Genomic DNA, 20,750 nt, shown 5'->3' on the forward strand with positions numbered 1-20,750 from the left:
GCATCTTATTTCAGCTCATGAAACATGGGACCAACACATTACATGTTGCATTTATTATTTTGTTCAGTGTAGTATGTGTTGGACAGTCTTTGCCAAGTCAGTGATAAACACTCTCTCTTTGTCTCTCTTTGTCTCTCTTTGTCTCTGTCTCTCTCTCTCTCTCTCTCTCTCTCTCTCTCTCTCTCTCTCTGTCTCTCTCTATGTGTGAAGGTCTGTGTAGGACGTGTGAGATCTTTGGGGCCAGTGGTCTGGTGTTGGACAGTCTTCGCCACGTCAGTGATAAACACTTCCAGGCCCTGAGTGTCTCCTCTGAGCTATGGCTCCCCCTACAGGAGGTAGGTAACAACACTTTAGTAGCCTAAACCACAGTTGTCAAGCTCATTACACGGAGGGCTGAGTGTCTGTGTGTCTGTGATTGATGAATTAAGGTCACTAATTAGTTAGGAACTCCCCTCACCTGGTTGTCTAGGTTTTAATTGAGAGGAAAAAACAAAAACCAGCAGACATTTGGCCCTCCGTGGGAGGATTTGGACACCCTTGATCTAAAGTCTCCAGTGCTGTAGTGGAGGGTAAATGCACCTTTTTCAGTGCAGATGTAAAGGAAGGAGGACAGCAGAACACTCTAGAATATTGAGATGCTCACCAAGTTCTTTCACTCTGTTTAGCTTACTTTTTAGCCAGTTAAAAAAGTGTTATGTTAACATCATATCTTTGTGTCTCTACCAGGTGAAGCCTGTAGAACTAGCTGACTTCCTGCAGCTGAAGAAGAGGGAGGGCTACTGCATTGTGGGAGTGGAGCAGACAGCCAATAGTCAGAGTCTAAAGGACTACAGGTTCCCTGAGAAGACTCTGTTACTGCTGGGGTAAAACCACTCTCCTGTAGGACAGCAGAGCACATTGTCATGTCCAGTTGTATATAACTTTGTGTCATATTGGAAGTATTTTCTGCTTCAACACAAGACATGACATGAAATGCAATTATTCACTAACAGACAAACCACACACATGAACAATCAATGCATGACATACTTATTGCACATCAATTCATTGACTTTACTGTCTAAACACACATGTACATACACAGCCATGACCGGGACTGTCTCACGGGTCAGGGAGGAAGCTGACAAGGCTCTTTAATGGGATCTCAATAATGGAGTGAGTGTTCCCCTGGGCCCCTATCAGGCTTCCTGCTGCAGTGAGGAGACGTGCCCAGGCATGCTGGTCTCTAATGGGTGCTCTGTGGAGGGAAGAACAGGGAACACATGCTACAGCCATGCATCACTGACATACACATATACAGTTGAAGTCGTAAGTTTACATACACCTCAGCCGAATAGATTTAAACTCAGTTTTTCACAATTCCTGACATTTAATCCTAGTAAAAAGTCCCTGTCTTAGGTCAGTTAGGATCACCACTTTATTTTAAGAATGCGAAATGTCAGAATAATAGTAGAGAGAATGATTTATTTCAGCTTGAATTTCTTTCATCACATTCCCAGTGGATAAGAAGTTTACATACATTCAGTTAGTATTTGGTAGCATTGCCTTTAAATTGTTTAACTTGGGTCAAACGTTTCGGATAACCTTCCCACAATAAGTTGGCTGAATTTTGGCCCATTCCTCCTGACAGAGGAATGGGCTTTTTCAGTTCTGCCCACAAATGTTCTATAGGATTGAGGTCAGGGCTTTGTGATGGCCACTCTAATACCTTGAGTTTGTTGTCTTTAAGCCATTTTGCCACAATTTTGGAAGTATGCTTGGGGTCATTGTCAATTTGGAAGACCCATTTGCGACCAAGCTTTAACTTCCTGACTGATGTCTTGAGATGTTGCTTCAATATATCCACATCATTTCCCTTCCTCATGATGCCATTTATTTTGTGAAGTGCACCTGTCCCTCCTGCAGCAAAGCACCCCCACAACATGATGCTGCCACCCCCGTGCTTCACGGTTGGGATGGTGTTCTTCGGCTTGCAAGCGTCCCTCTTTTTCCTCCAAACATAACGATGGTCATTATGGCCAAAAAGTTATATTTTTGTTTCATCAGACCAGAGGACATTTCTCCAAAAAGTACAATCTTTGTCCCCATGTGCAGTCGCAAACCGTAGTCTGGATTTTTTATGGCGGTTTGGAGCAGTGGCTTCTTCCTTGCTGAGGGTCCTTTCAGGTAATGTTGATATAGGACTCGTTTTACTGTGGATATAGATACTTTTGTACCCGTTTCCTCCAGCATCTTCAAGGTCCTTTGCTGTTGTTCTGGGATTTATTTGCACTTTTCGCAAAGTACGTTCATCTCTAGGAGACAGAACGCGTCTCCTTCCTGAGTGGTATGACGGCTGTGTGGTCCCATGGTGTTTATTCTCGCGTACTATTGTTTGTACAGATGGACGTGGTACCTTCAGGCGTTTGGAAATTTCTCCCAAGGATGAACCAGACTTGTGGAGGTCTACAATGTTTTTCTGAGGTCTTGGCTGATTTCTTTTGATTTTCCCATGATTTCAAGCAAAGAGGCACTGAGTTTTGAAGGTAGGCCTTGAAATACATACACAGGTACACCTCCAATTGACTCAAATGATGTCAATTTGCCTATCAAAAGCTTCTAAAACCATGACATAATTTTCTGGAATTTTCCAAGCTGTTTAAAGGCACAGTCAACTTAGTGTATGTAAACTTTCTGACCCACTGGAATTGTGATACAGTGAATGATAGGTGAAATAATCTGTCTGTGAATAATTGTTGGAAAAATGACTTGTGTCATGCACAAAGTAGATGTCCTAACCGACTTGCCAAAACTATAGTTTGTTAACAAGAAATCTGTGGAGTGGTTGAAAAACGAGTTTTAATGACTCCAACATAAGTGTATGTAAACTTCAGACTTTGTGTGTGTGTGTGTGTGTGTGTGTGTGTGTGTGTGTGTGTGTGTGTGCGCGCTGTTTGATCAATAGACACACATGGTTCAGTAATCCAGGTTTTTTCTCTACTGTGTGTACCGTCTCCAAACGGCCTCTCTGTTATTAGTGTGTTATTGGAGGCTGGTCATTCCTGGGTTGTGGGGTTGAGCTCAGTCAAACATACAGGGTTTGTTTAAACTGAGAGGGCCGAGGAGAGCTGCTATTTGTAATGAACACAACAAGACAAAGTGTATCTCGCACTCAGTCAACACACACACACACACACACACCAGCACACACACGCAGCCATTAGTCAGTGATCACTCCACCTGTTGTCTGCTCTGTTCCAGCACAGCAGGGTGTTTGTCTAATGTAACCCATTACAACCATACTATCTGTACCTGTCTCTGTCATATTGTTTACAGCAGGGTGTTTGTCTAATGTAACCCATTACAACCATACTATCTGTACCTGTCTCTGTCATATTGTTTACAGCAGGGTGTTTGTCTAATGTAACCCATTACAACCATACTATCTGTACCTGTCTCTGTCATATTGTTTACAGCAGGCCAGGGTGAATGTTCTGTAGATCAGTGACTAAGGCCGGGATTCAACCCCATCTCCCCTTTTCGGCTATGCACCTATTTAAAGGCATTGCTCCCGCATTTGCGGAGACCACATTGTAGGTAACCACTGCATATGTCGGCTCAATTGGAAATTACCTTTAAATGTCAGTCGCGTGGATCTATATATATCTGGATCTAACACGGATCTAAATGAACTTCGACCTTACGCTATAGAAGTAGAATGACATTGACTTGAATGGGAATGTCCAGTGTTCCAGTCCTTTTATTTCTGTGGACCAACATCCTATCTCGTCTCCTAGCACTGTGTTCCATATTTCACCTGTCTAGTTATTCTCCTTTTTATTCATACTTTCTCTCTCACTCTCTCCTCCTCCCTCCTACCCCTCCCTCCTCCCCCTCCCTCCCTTCTCCCTCCCTCTTTCCCCCCCCTCTCCCTCCTCCTCCCCCTCCCTCCCCCCTACTTTAGTAATGAGCGTGAGGGTATCCCAGCTAACCTGCTCCAGCTGTTGGACGTGTGTGTGGAGATCCCTCAGCAAGGTGTCATCCGTTCCCTCAACGTACACGTGAGCGCCGCCCTGCTGGTTTGGGAGTACACCCGCCAGTACCTGCCCTCTACTGGAGTGAAGTCAGACTGAAACAGGGAGGGACGACCTGCTGGTTTGGGAGTACACCCGCCAGTACCTGCCCTCTACTGGAGTGAAGTCAGACTGAAACAGGGAGGGACGACCTGGACTTGTCCGATAACAAACAAACATTTTCACTCTGTTGCAAAATGTTTTTTGAAATGTTTTCCATTGCGTGCACTAATGAACACGACCCTAGTGTGGGGGTAAACCCACCAGTACCTACCCCCTACGGAGTAGTGTGGGGGTAAACCCACAAGTACCTACCCCCTACGGAGTAGGGGGAAGTTGCCCCTTTACATTGTAGCCATTAAGCAGATGCTCTTATCCAGAGCAACTTACAGTAGTGAGTACATACATTTTCATAGTGGTCCCCCGTGGGAATCGAACCCACAACCCTGGTGTTGCAAGCACCACGCTCTACCAACTGAGCCACACAGGGCCTTTTCCCACTAATGGTTCAGGTTAGAATTGGGGCAGGGGAAGCTGATCCTAGATCTGTACCTACAGGCAACTTCACCCCAGACCTAGTGAATCTGCTGTGGTGACTGACCCCTCTCTGTAAGGCCCTAACCCTGCTGGTGTGGGGGTACACCCGCCATTACCTCCCCCCTACTGGCCCTGCAGCTGGGGTGACCTCTGAACCTGAACCTAGGCACAGATCTAAGATCAGCTTGAATGCCCTCCCCAAGTCCTAACCTTAACCATTTGAGGGGAAAACGTGCCACTGACCCAACAGAAACCCAGTGTCAACCTCACCCTACTGCAGGCCTCTGAGATCTGGTCATGAAGGAAAGGAGACTAGGAGTCTAGGAGACTAGGAGAGGAATCGACCTCAATTCTATTGTTATGCTGTTCAAACCAGAGTTTCTTGTTATTGTCAAAGTCCCACCTCAGGCAGGTGTCAGTCATCAAAGGAGAAACTATTTACATACCTCTTCCATATGCTGGTCACAGTTTCTGTTTTGTAGAATTTTTAAAATTTATTTTATCCTTTTTTTTACCCATTTAAAATGCAGCCTTAACCCTCCAATTGGCCATAGATGTAGAGAATGGATGTTAGTCTTACAAGTGGTGAGTTGTTATTAGACCTAGAACCCATCTCCAGATCCATTGGAGGTTATTTCCGCTTTAGCCGTGGCTAGATATTACATTAGAATATTCCAACGCATTAGCTGCTTGTCAGACAGGGTCATGTTTCCAAGTGCTGTCCCAGTAAAGCAGCAGACACCTGATTTTCCCCGAGTCTGTTTTTTCTCTCTGGTATTAAACATTGTTCAGTGCTTTTTATGGAGTGGAGAAATTTTTGGAGAACGTAATGCATCTTTTTAAACAAATAAAACAATTATTTCGTAAGAACTCTGTTGTTTTTCTTATCACACACATTTGGTTGATTTCTGTTTTTCTTTACAAACCATGTTATTTGTCACGGAGCCGTTCATAGCGCAGAAAGAACATTCGCTCACGGTACTTTACCGAAAGGTGCCGTGCGCCACGCCCAACTTTGACCAAGAATAACGTCGCGCAGGTGAACGAACCACTGAGCGGTGCGGCGGGGACAGACCGGTAGAGGACAGACCGGTAGAGGATAGGAACAATGAGAAGGAAAAGTATTTACAAGATGACTAGAATGTATGTCGTTTACCCTGTGTAGAATTAATAGCCTATGGATATTTGGCGTCCAAAACTATTTCCAACCAGTATCAACAAAAAGTTTCAACGAGGCTAAATTGCATCAAAAAAGGAGCGAGTAGGCTATGGAGCAGCTAGATGGCGCTTGGCTGGATACAAGTGGCCCTTTCCCGGAGGAGATGCGGATTTCAGTCCGGAATGCGACATCGACGGCGGAGGCTCGGCTCAACTTGTCCCCTCGAACTAAACTGGTTCTGGAGGTGCTGATGGTGTTGATGTGTCTCGGCGCAGTCACAGGTGTGTGTCATAACGCAGATGCGCAACTGCAAGGAAAACCTTTTATTTTAATACAGCTCATGAAAATTAACTTCATATTCTCCAAAAAGTGAATCACGTTTTAGTTTTCACTGACTTCCAGTTATAAGCGTTATCTTCATTGTAGCATTAGACCCCTTTATGTTCCCCTCCGTACAAGCCATTGGGCTCCTATAATGGTTTTAATTGAAATGTTGGGTTTAAGAGGTGTTAAACTCTGATTAAAAAGGCTCAGAACACTGATTAAAGATGCCCTGAACACTGATTTGGAGAGCCTTTTATGCCTGTGTAAAATAATGAAGGGGAAACGCTGATGCCTGCTGTTCAAAGCCCCGCTGGGTGCTGCCATACATTGGTGCTAGATGTCTCTCTGTGATGTGCTTTCTTTTAGAATGACACTGGCCATGTTTGCGATTAAAGCACCACAAGCATCGAAATATTGTTTTTGATGTTGCCTTGTTCTTTCAATGGATTTTGTAGCAATGGCTTTTCATAGAAAAATGCTTTGAGACCTCTACAGAAGGCCTACTCTGAAACTGGCTGTATAAATTAAAGCGGCAATCAGCAGTTGAAACAACAACCAAGCGTTTCCCTGCCCCCGTTCCTCTACAAAGCTGTTGGGCCTGAAGATATATAACCACTCTCAAATTCATAGATGGAGCTATGGATGCAAGGACTGACCATCCAGGAGATCAAATGATAGTTTTAATCATGTTGAGGCTATATTGTGTCTTTACATTTACTTTGTTTACCAACGTTGGTGTAAAACAAGTTTATATTTTTGGTTTTGATGAGGTATGACAACTGAACTAAGCTCATGAGGCGTTTATAAGTTATATTCTTCAACAATTAATGGCTACATACAGATAACTGCCAAAATAAAGGAAACACTAGAGTAAATACAAAGTGTATATTGAAAGCAGGTGCTTCAACACGGGAGTGGTTCCTGAGTTCATTAATTAAGCAATGATCATCCCATCATGCTTAGGGTCATGTAGAAAAATACCCAGTTGTCCATTATTCTGGCTACCATGGCTAGAAGAGATCTCATTTGTGGGTGTCAGTCACCCAGTCAGTCAGTCAGTCAGTAACCAGATCCCAACCCAACGGAACTCTTATGTGAGATTCTGGAGTTTTCCACCATCATTTTCCACCATCATCAACAAAACACAAAATGATGACATTTCTCGTGGAAGAGTGGTGTTTCATCCCTCCAATAAAGTTCCAAACAATTTAATCTATTCCAAGCTGTTCTGACGGCGCGTGGTGGCCCAGCGCCCTATGAAGACGCTTTATGTTGGTTTCCTTTATTTTGGCAGTTACCTATATCATTCATTTACAGAGGTGGGACCGGATCACTATTATTCTGGTCACAAGCAAGTCATAAGGTCCAAGTCTCAAGTCCAGTCACAAATAGAACTGATCGAGTCTGGAGTCAAGTCCAAGTCGTGCATTGTAAGAGCAAGTCAAGTCTCAAGTCAAGTAAAATAAAACATCGATACATGTAATGACTTCAACTACAAATCTGTGTCTATTTATTGATGCTACGAGACAGCCCTTTTCATTACTTTGTCTACAACACATTTTGATTATGTAATAACGACTTTGAACAACAAATTCCAAATGCAAGCTTCATAAGTAAATTATCAATTTTAATCACTTTCGACAAACCAAAAGACAAGTAGGCCTATGCTAGTAATTGTGTCGCTTGATGGCCCATTGCTGGTGAGCTTGTAAAGTAAACAGTTCATATTATTTTGGAGCTGCATATTCATTTATGGAAATCCTCTCTCTCTACAATTTGACGTTTGCCGGCACCCGATCCTATAGTTGTACAGCAAATCAGCAATCTGTTCGCAAGATCATTGTTTCCTAAACGTTTTGACCGGGGTGCGCCAAAAATGAGCGGTTCAACGCTCGAGAACTCCCGCGCACGCACATGCACACGCGAACACAATCTCTGGGCAGATGTAGCCTGTCGTTGCCATAGAAATAAGAATTCATACAGCCATAAACGGTTATGCATTTTCAAAACACAAGATACAGAAATAAACTGCGTTTTATACCTGCATTTTGAGCTGAAAGTCATTCATGTCAATCAATATCAACTACGGGTATCATGTCACTTCTCTAGAGTCCAGAGCAAGCAGCATTATAACGCTTCGAACACCGACAGTGTTTTGGCGCAAATTAGTAAGCGGCATAATCTAGATATGTATGCAACAAAAGTTCAACATTCACCTTCTGCTACCATTTCTGTTAAGCCGTCTACACATACAGTTTGACCCATACGTTCGATAAATCCAACGTATGCACCACACCGAACGCACTGCAACTGCCTCTGCAACGCAATGCTGCAAAGCAAACGCAGCGTTTCATTGGAAATGAATGTAATTCTGGTGTTCCAAAAAGCAAATTTACTGTAGGTGTGTTCGGTTACAAGGCCTACCCACTGTATGCAGCGGAGGTTCTGCATTTGCTATAGCCATAAATTCCCCAGAATATGTTACATCATCATCCCATAAGTTTTGAAGGCAGTGAGATGTTACAGCTATCTTATGACATATAGCCAATACGCAGAACTGAGGTACTATATATATAGCTTAATTAGCTCACCCAAACTAGGCCTATCTGAAATATGAAAATGATAAATGAAATTGCCAGGTAGCCTGTTGTTCTGGCAAAGATGCTCTGTAACAGATTGCTGAGCTGTATATGGATAATATCAACGTAGGCTACTCTGTTTTTACCAGGCAAAACCGGAGAGGATGAAACAAGTGATTTTTGGTCACCTATCTGGATATGTGCGGGGCGGCCGTGCTGCAGGCTGGTCATTGGTCAACACTCAGTACGCACATCTTTTCGGTTCTGAAGCACAGATGAGATGTTTTTGAGAAAGGAATTTGGTGTAATGCCATCGGCCTATGTTGGTGACCAGATCGAATAGGCTTAGTTACACATATACAATATGCAAATGGTAGGCTATACCTATGTAGCCTATTAAAACAATTTCTATGAAAAATATATTTTTTCCATTCAGTTTCACACTCTGACCCCCAAACCCCTTCTCACGACCAACCCCCACTTTGAGAACCACTAGCTCATCCGACCTGTGTTGACTGACAGTTTGCTGGTCCAATCAGAGGCCCGAGTGTGCGTTTCACTACCCAATCTCTTGCACGTTTTTTGCAAGCTACTGTGTCTGGCTGCGTGGAGAGTAATCCACCAAGACTCTGTGCCACAAAATAAGTGACAAAATGTTACAAAACCTGGCCAGATAATTTCATGTCATCAGTCTCAAGTCAAGTCCGAGTCTTGAGGCTCTAAGTCTAGCCTCAAGTCATCAAATTTCTGACTGGAGTCAAACTCGAGTCCAGGTAATGTGACTCGAGTCCACACTGTTAATTTATACATCCAAAAATGGCTGTTCACACTGTTAATTTATACATCCAAAAATGACTATAGCAACTGCAGATTGCCCCTTTAATGGAAAGTAAAGATCCATGTGCCTCTAATGCTGTGATATTATGTGTGTGTGTCTGTAGGAAACATCCTGGTGATTGTGATAGTGGCGGCCACCAAGACCTTCCACTGTGTGACATCAGTGCTCATTATGAACCTGGCCATCAGTGACCTGTTGGTCGGGGTTGGGGTCATGCCCTTCATAGCTCTCTCCATCATGAACAACGGATGGGTCGACTGTACTGTAAGTCTGACCTAGGGCTTCTATTCATCTGTGTGTGAGTGTGTGTGTGTATGTGTGTGTGAGTGTGTTTAGTGCTTAGTGCCTCTAAGCAGTTTTATGGTTAATCTGTAGTGTTTTAACTCACAATATACCATAACCCAGGGGTGTACCATAACCCAGGGGAGGACCATAACCCAGCGGTGTACCATAATCCAGGGGTGGACCATAACCCGGGGGGGGACCATAATCCAGGGGTGTACCATAACCCAGGGGTGTACCATAACCCAGGGGTGTACCATAATCCAGGGGTGTAGCATAACCCGGGGGGGACCATAACCCAGGGGTGTACCATAACCCAGGGGTGTACCATAATCCAGGGGTGTAGCATAACCCGGGGGGGACCATAACCCAGGGGTGTACCATAACCCGGGGGGGACCATAACCCAGGGGTGTACCATAATCCAGGGGTGTACCATAATCCAGGGGAGGACCATAACCCAGGGGTGTACCATAACCCAGGGGAGGACCATAACCCAGGGGTGGACCATAACCCAGGGGAGGCCAACCCTCCTAATGGAGAGCTACTGGGTTGTCAGGTGGGTAGCTCTCCAGAAGCAGGGTTGTCAGGCAGGTAACTCTCCTGGAGCAGGGTTGTCAGGCAGGTAACTCTCCAGAAGCAGGGTTGTCAGGCGGGTAACTCTCCTGGAGCAGGGTTGTCAGGTGGGTAACTCTCCAGAAGCAGGGTTGTCAGGTGGGTAACTCTCCAGAAGCAGGGTTGTCAGGCAGGTAACTCTCCTGGAGCAGGGTTGTCAGGTGGGTAACTCTCCTGGAGCAGGGTTGTCAGGTGGGTAACTCTCCAGAAGCAGGGTTGTCAGGTGGGTAACTCTCCAGAAGCAGGGTTGTCAGGCAGGTAACTCTCCTGGAGCAGGGTTGTCAGGCGGGTAACTCTCCAGAAGCAGGGTTGTCAGGCAGGTAACTCTCCAGAAGCAGGGTTGTCAGGCGGGTAACTCTCCAGAAGCAGGGTTGTCAGGCGGGTAACTCTCCAGAAGCAGGGTTGTCAGGTGGGTAACTCTCCTGGAGCAGGGTTGTCAGGCAGGTAACTCTCCTGGAGCAGGGTTGTCAGGCAGGTAACTCTCCTGGAGCAGGGTTGTCAGGCGGGTAACTCTCCTGGAGCAGGGTTGTCAGGCGGCTAACTCTCCTGGAGCAGGGTTGTCAGGCGGGTAACTCCTGGAGCAGGGTTGTCAGGCAGGTAACTCTCCTGGAGCAGGGTTGTCAGGCGGGTAACTCTCCTGGAGCAGGGTTGTCAGGCGGGTAACTCTCCTGGAGCAGGGTTGTCAGGCAGGTAACTCTCCAGAAGCAGGGTTGTCAGGCGGGTAACTCTCCTGGAGCAGGGTTGTCAGGCAGGTAACTCTCCAGAAGCAGGGTTGTCAGTGGCTGCCCCTTCCATAACACTAGCGAGTCTTTCAAACTTTTATTTGATTGTCTGTGTGTGAGAAATGTGTCCTATAACAGTGACTGGACTGGTCAATGTCATTCTCCTTACTTCTGTCTGCTGGGACCCGTGTCTGACTGGTTCATCTGTTTCTCCCTACCTTCTGTCTGCTAGGACCCGTGTCTGACTGGTTCATCTGTTTCTCCCTACCTTCTGTCTGCTAGGACCTGTGTCTGTATGTGGGGTACACCTCCTCAGTCTACTGTACAGCCTCAGTCCTGACCCTGGCAGCCATCGCCCTGGACCGCTACCACTCTATCATGGACTGTCTGCGCTACAGGTAATTCAATGATCCTGACTAACTACAAGACTATACAATTGAACCAACTAAAATAGATCTAGACAAATGATACAGTGCCTTCAGAAAGTATTCTCCAGGTGGTGTGAATACTTTCTGAAGGCACTGTACTACTAACTGAAGATCTGCACCAATCAGATCTAAACATAGGACATCTCATTAGACAATAGATCTAGACCAATCAAATCTAAACCTAGGACATCTCATTAGACTATAGATCTAGACCAATCAGATCTAAATCTAGGACATCTCATTAGACTATAGATCTAGACCAATCAGATCTAAACCTAGGACATCTCATTAGACTATAGATCTAGACCAATCAGATCTAAACCTAGGACATCTCATTAGACTATAGACCAATCAGATCTAAACCTAAGACATCTCATTAGACTATAGATCTAGATTAGAAACAGTTAAAGCAAGCACAGACATTTCCTTCAGAAAATGGAACTTTTCTAGTTATTTATATTATTATTCCAGTTCCCACTGTACCCTGTGGAGGAAGGGTGCTGTGGTGCTGTGGATCTGGCTCCAGGCCCTGGTCACCAGCTGTCCTCCTCTGCTGGGCTGGAGCACTGTGTCCTACATTGCTCCCATGTACAGGTTGGTGTGGGTTCGATTCCCGCTGGGGTCAAATATACTAACAATGTATGATCTCAAAATGTATGGAATGTAAGCACTAAAATGTATGTTTGCTTTAGATCATGTGTAATATTTCCTGTGAGTACAATGTATCAATAATTTCTATTACTCATTCTTACAGTGTTGTGTAACAGTGAGAAATTCCAATACTTGTTACACTGTGCAGTACTTCCAGGACAGTAATAAGGTCACTAATGTAAACTATCACCATGTACTATAATTTCAGCTGTGCGGTGAACTGGAAGAGCAGTCCCAGCTACACAGCCTTCATGGCTGCCCTGTCCTTCCTCATGCCTGCTGCAGTGATCCTCTTCTGTTACGTCATCATCGTCCGTGTAGCCCGGAGCCACGCCAGGAGGATCCACAACCTGGAGGACCAGCTCCAGAGAAACACTGGAATGCCGAGCTCCTCCTTCCCGACCGAGATGACTTCTGAGCGGACTAGTCCGAGGTGTCTAGGTGCCCACGGTCCTTCCACCTCCAGGATGGTGTATCATCTGAGTGGGCGGTTTGTATCGGAGACCCATGGAGAGGTTGGGGACGGCGTTCCTTCAGCGTCAGATCATACTGCTGGAGCTCCACAGACCTCCAGCCACCCAGGCTCTACCTCCAGCTCCAATGCTGCATCCCGGAGACTGTTCTCCTTCCTGGCCCAACACGCCCCCCATGGCCACCCCCATCCGCCCCACCAGAACTCCAACTCTAATCACCTCCATCACCACGGGGTTGTACGTCTCTTCCTGGTTATCTCCGCCTTCTTCCTGTGTTGGACTCCATATATAGGCGTCGCGCTAGTCCAGGCTACGGAGACCGCCCTATCGTGTAAGTCCTCCTTAGTCCCACCCTCGGCGGTCACCTTCTCCTATTGGTTGGTTCTTTTGAACTCAGACATCAATCCTCTGCTGTATGCTCTGCTCAGTCAGAGGTTCCAGGGGGCTCTGCGGTGCCTGAAGCAGAAGATCAAAGTGCGCCTGGGGGGGAACGTGGTGGGGAGGGGGGGAGGCGAGACCAGGGGTGAGGGAGAGGAGGGGAGGAGCAGTGAACCATGTGACCCATGTACTCTGACTTCCGTCCATCCCCGTCCCCACTGGCCCCGCCCCCAGTGGCCCCGCCCCCATCCTGGCCTAGTATGTCCTGGGCCTGGGTCTGACATCCACAACCCACCTGTAGGAGAGGGGCTGAGACGGGCCTACTGCTCTTCCGTCTTCACAGTCGACTCCAGCTTCTCAGACAGCTCCAGGGAGCGTGTGTGTGGTGTGTTCCACCCCGGTAGCTCCGCCTCTTCCTCCACCTCCTCTGGATACTCCTCCTCCTCCTGCCCCCTGTGGCAGGACTCAGTTGGAGGAGGTGGGGAGAGGAGTTCCAACAGGTTGGAGTACCTGCAGGTCCCCACCAGGACAACAGAGGGCAGCAGTCTGCCGTTCTCTGCAGCCACCAGAGACAGACAGGCAACCTTCTTCTATGGACAGATCACAGTGAGGGTAGAGCATGATGTATGCTAGTCGGAGCGGATTAAGATCTTTATGAACCATCCATCTGTCGTTGAGCAAGGCACTTAACTCCTAATGAAACGTCTCCAGGAGTGCTGTACTATCACTTACCCTGCGCTCCAACCTCAGAGGACGTGGGGTCAAACAGAGGACCAACGGCTCCATTCAATCACATCTGCTTCAGCCAACATCAGCATAGCAGTTGTTTTGATGGTGTCGGAGGCAGAACTGCGTTAGAGCTGTCAAATCCACAAGTGGCTCCCGGCATTATATCTACAGCAGACATTGCCATTGGCTGCAAGGAGTCTGATTAACAGAAATCCTATACAGTCTTGTTTACAAGTTTGAATACTGGAATGTGAGATGTAATTTACACCTTCATTAGGAACACTGGAATGTGAGATGTAATCTACACCTCCATTAGGAACACTGGAATGTGAGATGTAATCTACACCTTCATTAGGAACACTGGAATGTGAGATGTAATCTACACCTTCATTAGAAACACTGGAATGTGAGATGTAATCTACACCTTCATTAGGAACACTGGAATGTGAGATGTAATCTACACCTTCATTAGGAACACTGGAATGTGAGATGTAATCTACACCTTCATTAGAAACACTGGAATGTGAGATGTAATCTACACCTTCATTAGAAACACTGGAATGTGAGATGTAATCTACACCTTCATTAGAAACATTGGAATGTGAGATGTAATCTACACCTTCATTAGGAACACTGGAATGTGAGATGTAATCTACACCTCCATTAGGAACACTGGAATGTGAGATGTAATCTACACCTTCATTAGAAACACTGGAATGTGAGATGTAATCTACACCTCCATTAGTAACACTGGAATGTGAGATGTAATCTACACCTCAATTAGTAACACTGGAATGTGAGATGTAATCTACACCTTCATTAGAAACACTGGAATGTGAGATGTAATCTACACCTTCATTAGGAACACTGGAATGTGAGATGTAATCTACACCTTCATTAGGAACACTGGAATGTGAGATGTAATCTACACCTCCATTAGGAACACTGGAATGTGAGATGTAATCTACACCTTCATTAGAAACACTGGAATGTGAGATGTAATCTACACCTTCATTAGAAACACTGGAATGTGAGATGTAATCTACACCTTCATTAGGAACACTGGAATGTGAGATGTAATCTACATCTTCATTAGAAACACTGGAATGTGAGATGTAATCTACACCTTCATTAGAAACACTGGAATGTGAGATGTAATCTACACCTTCATTAGAAACACTGGAATGTGAGATGTAATCTACACCTTCATTAGGAACACTGGAATGTGAGATGTAATCTACACCTTCATTAGAAACACTGGAATGTGAGATGTAATCTACACCTTCATTAGGAACACTGGAATGTGAGATGTAATCTACACCTCCATTAGGAACACTGGAATGTGAGATGTAATCTACACCTCCATTAGGAACACCGGAATGTGAGATGTAATCTACACCTTCATTAGGAACACTGGAACATGAGATGTAATCTACACCTTCATTAGGAACACTGGAATGTGAGATGTAATCTACACCTTCATTAGAAACACTGGAATGTGAGATGTAATCTACACCTTCATTAGAAACACTGGAATGTGAGATGTAATCTACACCTTCATTAGGAACACTGGAATGTGAGATGTAATCTACACCTTCATTAGGAACACTGGAATGTGAGATGTAATCTACACCTTCATTAGGAACACTGGAATGTGAGATGTAATCTACACCTTCATTAGAAACACTGGAATGTGAGATGTAATCTACACCTTCATTAGAAACACTGGAATGTGAGATGTAATCTACACCTTCATTAGAAACACTGTAATGTGAGATGTGATCTACACCTTCATTAGGAACACTGGAATGTGAGATGTAATCTACACCTTCATTAGGATGATAGAAATTCCCCTTTTTATGGTTAAACTTCTAGCGTGAGTGTGGCTGGTGTGGCTTCTTGACAAGCAGTTGCTCCCCTGTGTAAATTAAATCTGTTATTCTGTATAGTTCCTGTGTAAATTAAATCTGTTATTCTGTCTAGTTCCTGTGTAAATTAAATCTGTTATTCTGTCTAGTTCCTGGGTAAATTAAATCTGTTATTCTGTCTAGTTCCTGTGTAAATTAAATCTGTTATTCTGTCTAGTTCCTGTGTAAATTAAATCTGTTATTCTGTCTAGTTCCTGTGTAAATTAAATCTGTTATTCTGTCTAGTTCCTTAGTAAATTAAATCTGTTATTCTGTCTAGTTCCTGTGTAAATTAAATCTGTTATTCTGACTAGTTCCTGTGTAAATTAAATATGTTATTTTGTCTAGTTCCTTAGTAAATTAAATCTGTTATTCTGTCTAGTTCCTGTGTAAATGAAATCTTTTATTCTGTCTAGTTCCTTTGTAAATTAAATCTGTTATTCTGTCTAGTTCCTTTGTAAATTAAATCTGTTATTCTGTCTAGTTCCTTTGTAAATTAAATCTGTTATTCTGTCTAGTTCCTTTGTAAATTAAATCTGTTATTCTGTCTAGTTCCTGTGTAAATTAAATCTGTTATTCTGTCTAGTTCCTTTGTAAATTAAATCTGTTATTCTGTCTAGTTCCTGTGTAAATTAAATCTGTTATTCTGTCTAGTTCCTGTGTAAATTAAATCTGTTATTCTGTCTAGTTCCTGTGTAAATTAAATCTGTTATTCTGTCTAGTTCCTGTGTAAATTAAATCTGTTATTCTGTCTAGTTCCTTAGTAAATTATATCTGTTATTCTGTCTAGTTCCTGTGTAAATTAAATCTGTTATTCTGTCTAGTTCCTTTGTAAATTAAATCTGTTATTCTGTCTAGTTCCTTTGTAAATTAAATGTTACTGTCTTTGTCACGTGTGCTCCCTCTCCGGCCTCTCGGTCACCAGGCTGCTCGTTAGGGCGCACACCTGTCACCATCGTTACGCGCACCTCCATCACTTCCCTGATTACCTGCCCTATACATGTCACTGCCTTTGGTTCCTTCCCCAGGCGTCATTGTTTCTGTTCCAGTTTCATGTCTGTGCATTGTTCGTGTTTCTTGTTTTGTATTATGTTTTCTTTTATTTATTAAATGATTCACTCCCTGAACTTGCTTCCTGACTCCCAGCGCACACATTACAGTCTAGTTCCTTTGTAAATGAAATCTGTTACACTACCTAGTCCCTTTGTAAATTAAATCTGTTATTCTGTCTAGTTCCTGTGTAAATTAAATCTGTTTTTCTGTCTAGTTCCTATGTAAATTAAATCTGTTATTCTGTCTAGTTCCTGTGTAAATTAAATCTGTTATTCTGTCTAGTTCCTGTGTAAATTAAATCTGTTATTCTGTCTAGTTCCTTTGTAAATTAAATCTGTTATTCTGTCTAGTTCCTTTGTAAATTAAATCTGTTATTCTGTCTAGTTCCTGTGTAAATTAAATCTGTTATTCTGTCTAGTTCCTTAGTAAATTAAATCTGTTATTCTGTCTAGTTCCTGTGTAAATTAAATCTGTTATTCGGACTAGTTCCTGTGTAAATTAAATCTGTTATTCTGTCTAGTTCCTGTGTAAATTCAATCTGTTATTCTGTCTAGTTCCTTAGTAAATTAAATCTGTTATTCTGACTAGTTCCTGTGTAAATTAAATCTGTTATTCTGACTAGTTCCTGTGTAAATTAAATCTGTTATTCTGTCTAGTTCCTGTGTAAATTAAATCTGTTATTCTGTCTAGTTCCTTAGTAAATTAAATCTGTTATTCTGTCTAGTTCCTGTGTAAATGAAATCTTTTATTCTGTCTAGTTCCTTTGTAAATTAAATCTGTTATTCTGTCTAGTTCCTTTGTAAATTAAATCTGTTATTCTGTCTAGTTCCTTTGTAAATTAAATCTGTTATTCTGTCTAGTTCCTTTGTAAATTAAATCTGTTATTCTGTCTAGTTCCTTTGTAAATTAAATCTGTTATTCTGTCTAGTTCCTGTGTAAATTAAATCTGTTATTCTGTCTAGTTCCTGTGTAAATTAAATCTGTTATTCTGTCTAGTTCCTTTGTAAATTAAATCTGTTATTCTGTCTAGTTCCTGTGTAAATTAAATCTGTTGTTCTGTCTAGTTCCTGTGTAAATTAAATCTGTTATTCTGTCTAGTTCCTTTGTAAATTAAATCTGTTATTCTGTCTAGTTCATTTGTAAATTAAATCTGTTATTCTGTCTAGTTCCTGTGTAAATTAAATATGTTATTCTGTCTAGTTCCTGTGTAAATTAAATCTGTTATTCTGTCTAGTTCCTGTGTAAATTAAATATGTTATTCTGTCTAGTTCCTGTGTAAATTAAATCTGTTATTCTGTCTAGTTCCTGTGTAAATTAAATCTGTTATTCTGTCTAGTTCCTGTGTAAATTAAATCTGTTATTCTGTCTAGTTCCTGTGTAAATTAAATCTGTTATTCTGTCTAGTTCCTTTGTAAATTAAATCTGTTATTCTGTCTAGTTCCTGTGTAAATTAAATCTGTTATTCTGTCTAGTTCCTTTGTAAATTAAATCTGTTATTCTGTCTAGTTCCTGTGTAAATGAAATCTGTTATTCTGTCTAGTTCCTTTGTAAATTAAATCTGTTATTCTGTCTAGTTCCTTTGTAAATTAAATCTGTTATTCTGTCTAGTTGCTGTGTAAATTAAATCTGTTATTCTGTCTAGTTCCTTTGTAAATTAAATCTGTTATTCTGTCTAGTTCCTTTGTAAATTAAATCTGTTATTCTGTCTAGTTCCTTTGTAAATTAAATCTGTTATTCTGTCTAGTTCCTTTGTAAATTAAATCTGTTATTCTGTCTAGTTCCTTTGTAAATTAAATCTGTTATTCTGTCTAGTTCCTGTGTAAATTAAATCTGTTATTCTGTCTAGGTCCTGTGTAAATTAAATCTGTTATTCTGTCTAGTTCCTTTGTAAATTAAATCTGTTATTCTGTCTAGTTCCTGTGTAAATTAAATCTGTTATTCTGTCTAGTTCCTTTGTAAATTAAATCTGTTATTCTGTCTAGTTCCTTTGTAAATGAAATCTGTTATTCTGACTAGTTCCTTAGTAAATTAAATCTGTTATTCTGTCTAGTTCCTGTGTAAATTAAATCTGTTATTCTGTCTAGTTCCTTTGTAAATGAAATCTCTTATTCTGTCTAGTTCCTTTGTAAATTAAATCTGTTATTCTGTCAAGTTCCTGTGTAAATTAAATCTGTTATTCTGTCTAGTTCCTGTGTAAATTAAATCTGTTATTCTGTCTAGTTCCTGTGTAAATTAAATCTGTTATTCTGTCTAGTTCCCGTGTAAATTAAATCTGTTATTCTGTCTAGTTCCTGTGTAAATTAAATCTGTTATTCTGTCTAGTTCCTGTGTAAATTAAATCTGTTATTCTGTCTAGTTCCTGTGTAAATTAAATCTGTTATTCTGTCTAGTTCCTGTGTAAATTAAATCTGTTATTCTGTCTAGTTCCTTTGTAAATTAAATCTGTTATTCTGTCTAGTTCCTGTGTAAATTAAATCTGTTATTCTGTCTAGTTCCTTTGTAAATTAAATCTGCTATTCTGTCTAGTTCCTGTGTAAATTAAATCTGTTATTCTGTCTAGTTCCTGTGTAAATTAAATCTGTTATTCTGTCTAGTTCCTGTGTAAATTAAATCTGTTATTCTGTCTAGTTCCTGTGTAAATTAAATCTGTTATTCTGTCTAGTTCCTGTGTAAATTAAATCTGTTATTCTGTCTAGTTCCTTTGTAAATTAAATCTGTTATTCTGTCTAGTTCCTGTGTAAATTAAATCTGTTATTCTGTCTAGTTCCTTTGTAAATTAAATCTGTTATTCTGTCTAGTTCCTGTGTAAATGAATTCTGTTATTCTGTCTAGTTCCTTTGTAAATTAAATCTGTTATTCTGTCTAGTTCCTTTGTAAATTAAATCTGTTATTCTGTCTAGTTGCTGTGTAAATTAAATCTGTTATTCTGTCTAGTTCCTTTGTAAATTAAATCTGTTATTCTGTCTAGTTCCTGTGTAAATTAAATCTGTTATTCTGTCTAGGTCCTGTGTAAATTAAATCTGTTATTCTGTCTAGTTCCTTTGTAAATTAAATCTGTTATTCTGTATAGTTCCTGTGTAAATTAAATCTGTTATTCTGTCTAGTTCCTTTGTAAATTAAATCTGTTATTCTGTCTAGTTCCTTTGTAAATTAAATCTGTTATTCTGTCTAGTTCCTGTGTAAATTAAATCTGTTATTCTGTCTAGGTCCTGTGTAAATTAAATCTGTTATTCTGTCTAGTTCCTTTGTAAATTAAATCTGTTATTCTGTCTAGTTCCTGTGTAAATTAAATCTGTTATTCTGTCTAGTTCCTTTGTAAATTAAATCTGTTATTCTGTCTAGTTCCTTAGTAAATTAAATCTGTTATTCTGTCTAGTTCCTGTGTAAATTAAATCTGTTATTCTGTCTAGTTCCTTTGTAAATTAAATCTCTTATTCTGTCTAGTTCCTTTGTAAATTAAATATGTTATTCTGTCTAGTTCCTGTGTAAATTAACTCTGTTATTCTGTCTAGTTCCTGTGTAAATTAAATCTGTTATTCTGTCTAGTTCCCGTGTAAATTAAATCTGTTATTCTGTCTAGTTCCTGTGTAAATTAAATCTGTTATTCTGTCTAGTTCCTTTGTAAATTAAATCTGTTATTCTGTCTAGTTCCTTTGTAAATTAAATCTGTTATTCTGTCTAGTTCCTGTGTAAATTAAATCTGTTATTCTGTCTAGTTCCTGTGTAAATTAAATCTGTTATTCTGTGTAGTTCCTGTGTAAATTAAATCTGTTATTCCGTCTAGTTCCTTTGTATATTAAATCTGTTATTCTGTCTAGTTCCTTTGTAAATTAAATCTGTTATTCTGTCTAGTTCCTGTGTAAATTAAATCTGTTATTCTGTCTAGTTCCTTTGTAAATGAAATCTGTTATTCTGTCTACTTCCTTAGTATATGTATTTCTTTTTCACATGTCCAACATATAGGGACAATTCAACACATTCTAAGACGCACATTGCAAATCCTGTTAAAAAAAACTTCAGTGTGA

General features: G+C 41.5%; 2 protein-coding genes across 3 annotated transcripts in view; both read left to right on the plus strand.

The window, feature by feature from the left end:
• The window catches only part of LOC115193532 (probable methyltransferase TARBP1), a 58,699-nt gene extending 53,243 nt beyond the window's left edge, over nucleotides 1-5,456 (plus strand). The window contains exons 27-30 of one of the 2 annotated variants that reach the window (XM_029752245.1): nucleotides 211-335; nucleotides 727-863; nucleotides 3,944-4,117; nucleotides 4,194-5,456. In XM_029752245.1, coding sequence (XP_029608105.1) covers nucleotides 211-335; nucleotides 727-863; nucleotides 3,944-4,112 — 431 coding nt within the window. In that variant the 3' untranslated portion in view covers nucleotides 4,113-4,117; nucleotides 4,194-5,456. Of the gene's footprint in view, nucleotides 1-210; nucleotides 336-726; nucleotides 864-3,943 lie in introns of both variants that reach the window. The other variant, XM_029752244.1, reaches the window with a different exon arrangement.
• A 69-nt stretch (nucleotides 5,457-5,525) lies between these two features.
• On the plus strand, nucleotides 5,526-13,669 carry LOC115193447 (5-hydroxytryptamine receptor 1D-like). The gene is made up of 6 exons (XM_029752136.1): nucleotides 5,526-6,029; nucleotides 9,593-9,753; nucleotides 11,389-11,504; nucleotides 12,006-12,128; nucleotides 12,394-13,153; nucleotides 13,271-13,669. The coding sequence occupies exons 1-6, from the start codon at nucleotides 5,858-5,860 to the stop codon at nucleotides 13,667-13,669; spliced, it is 1,731 nt and encodes a 576-aa protein (XP_029607996.1). The 5' UTR covers nucleotides 5,526-5,857.
• The last annotated feature ends 7,081 nt before the right edge of the window (nucleotides 13,670-20,750 follow it).

This window comes from Salmo trutta, chromosome 5, assembly GCF_901001165.1.
Source record: "Salmo trutta chromosome 5, fSalTru1.1, whole genome shotgun sequence".
In the NCBI taxonomy this organism is placed as follows: domain Eukaryota; kingdom Metazoa; phylum Chordata; class Actinopteri; order Salmoniformes; family Salmonidae; genus Salmo; species Salmo trutta.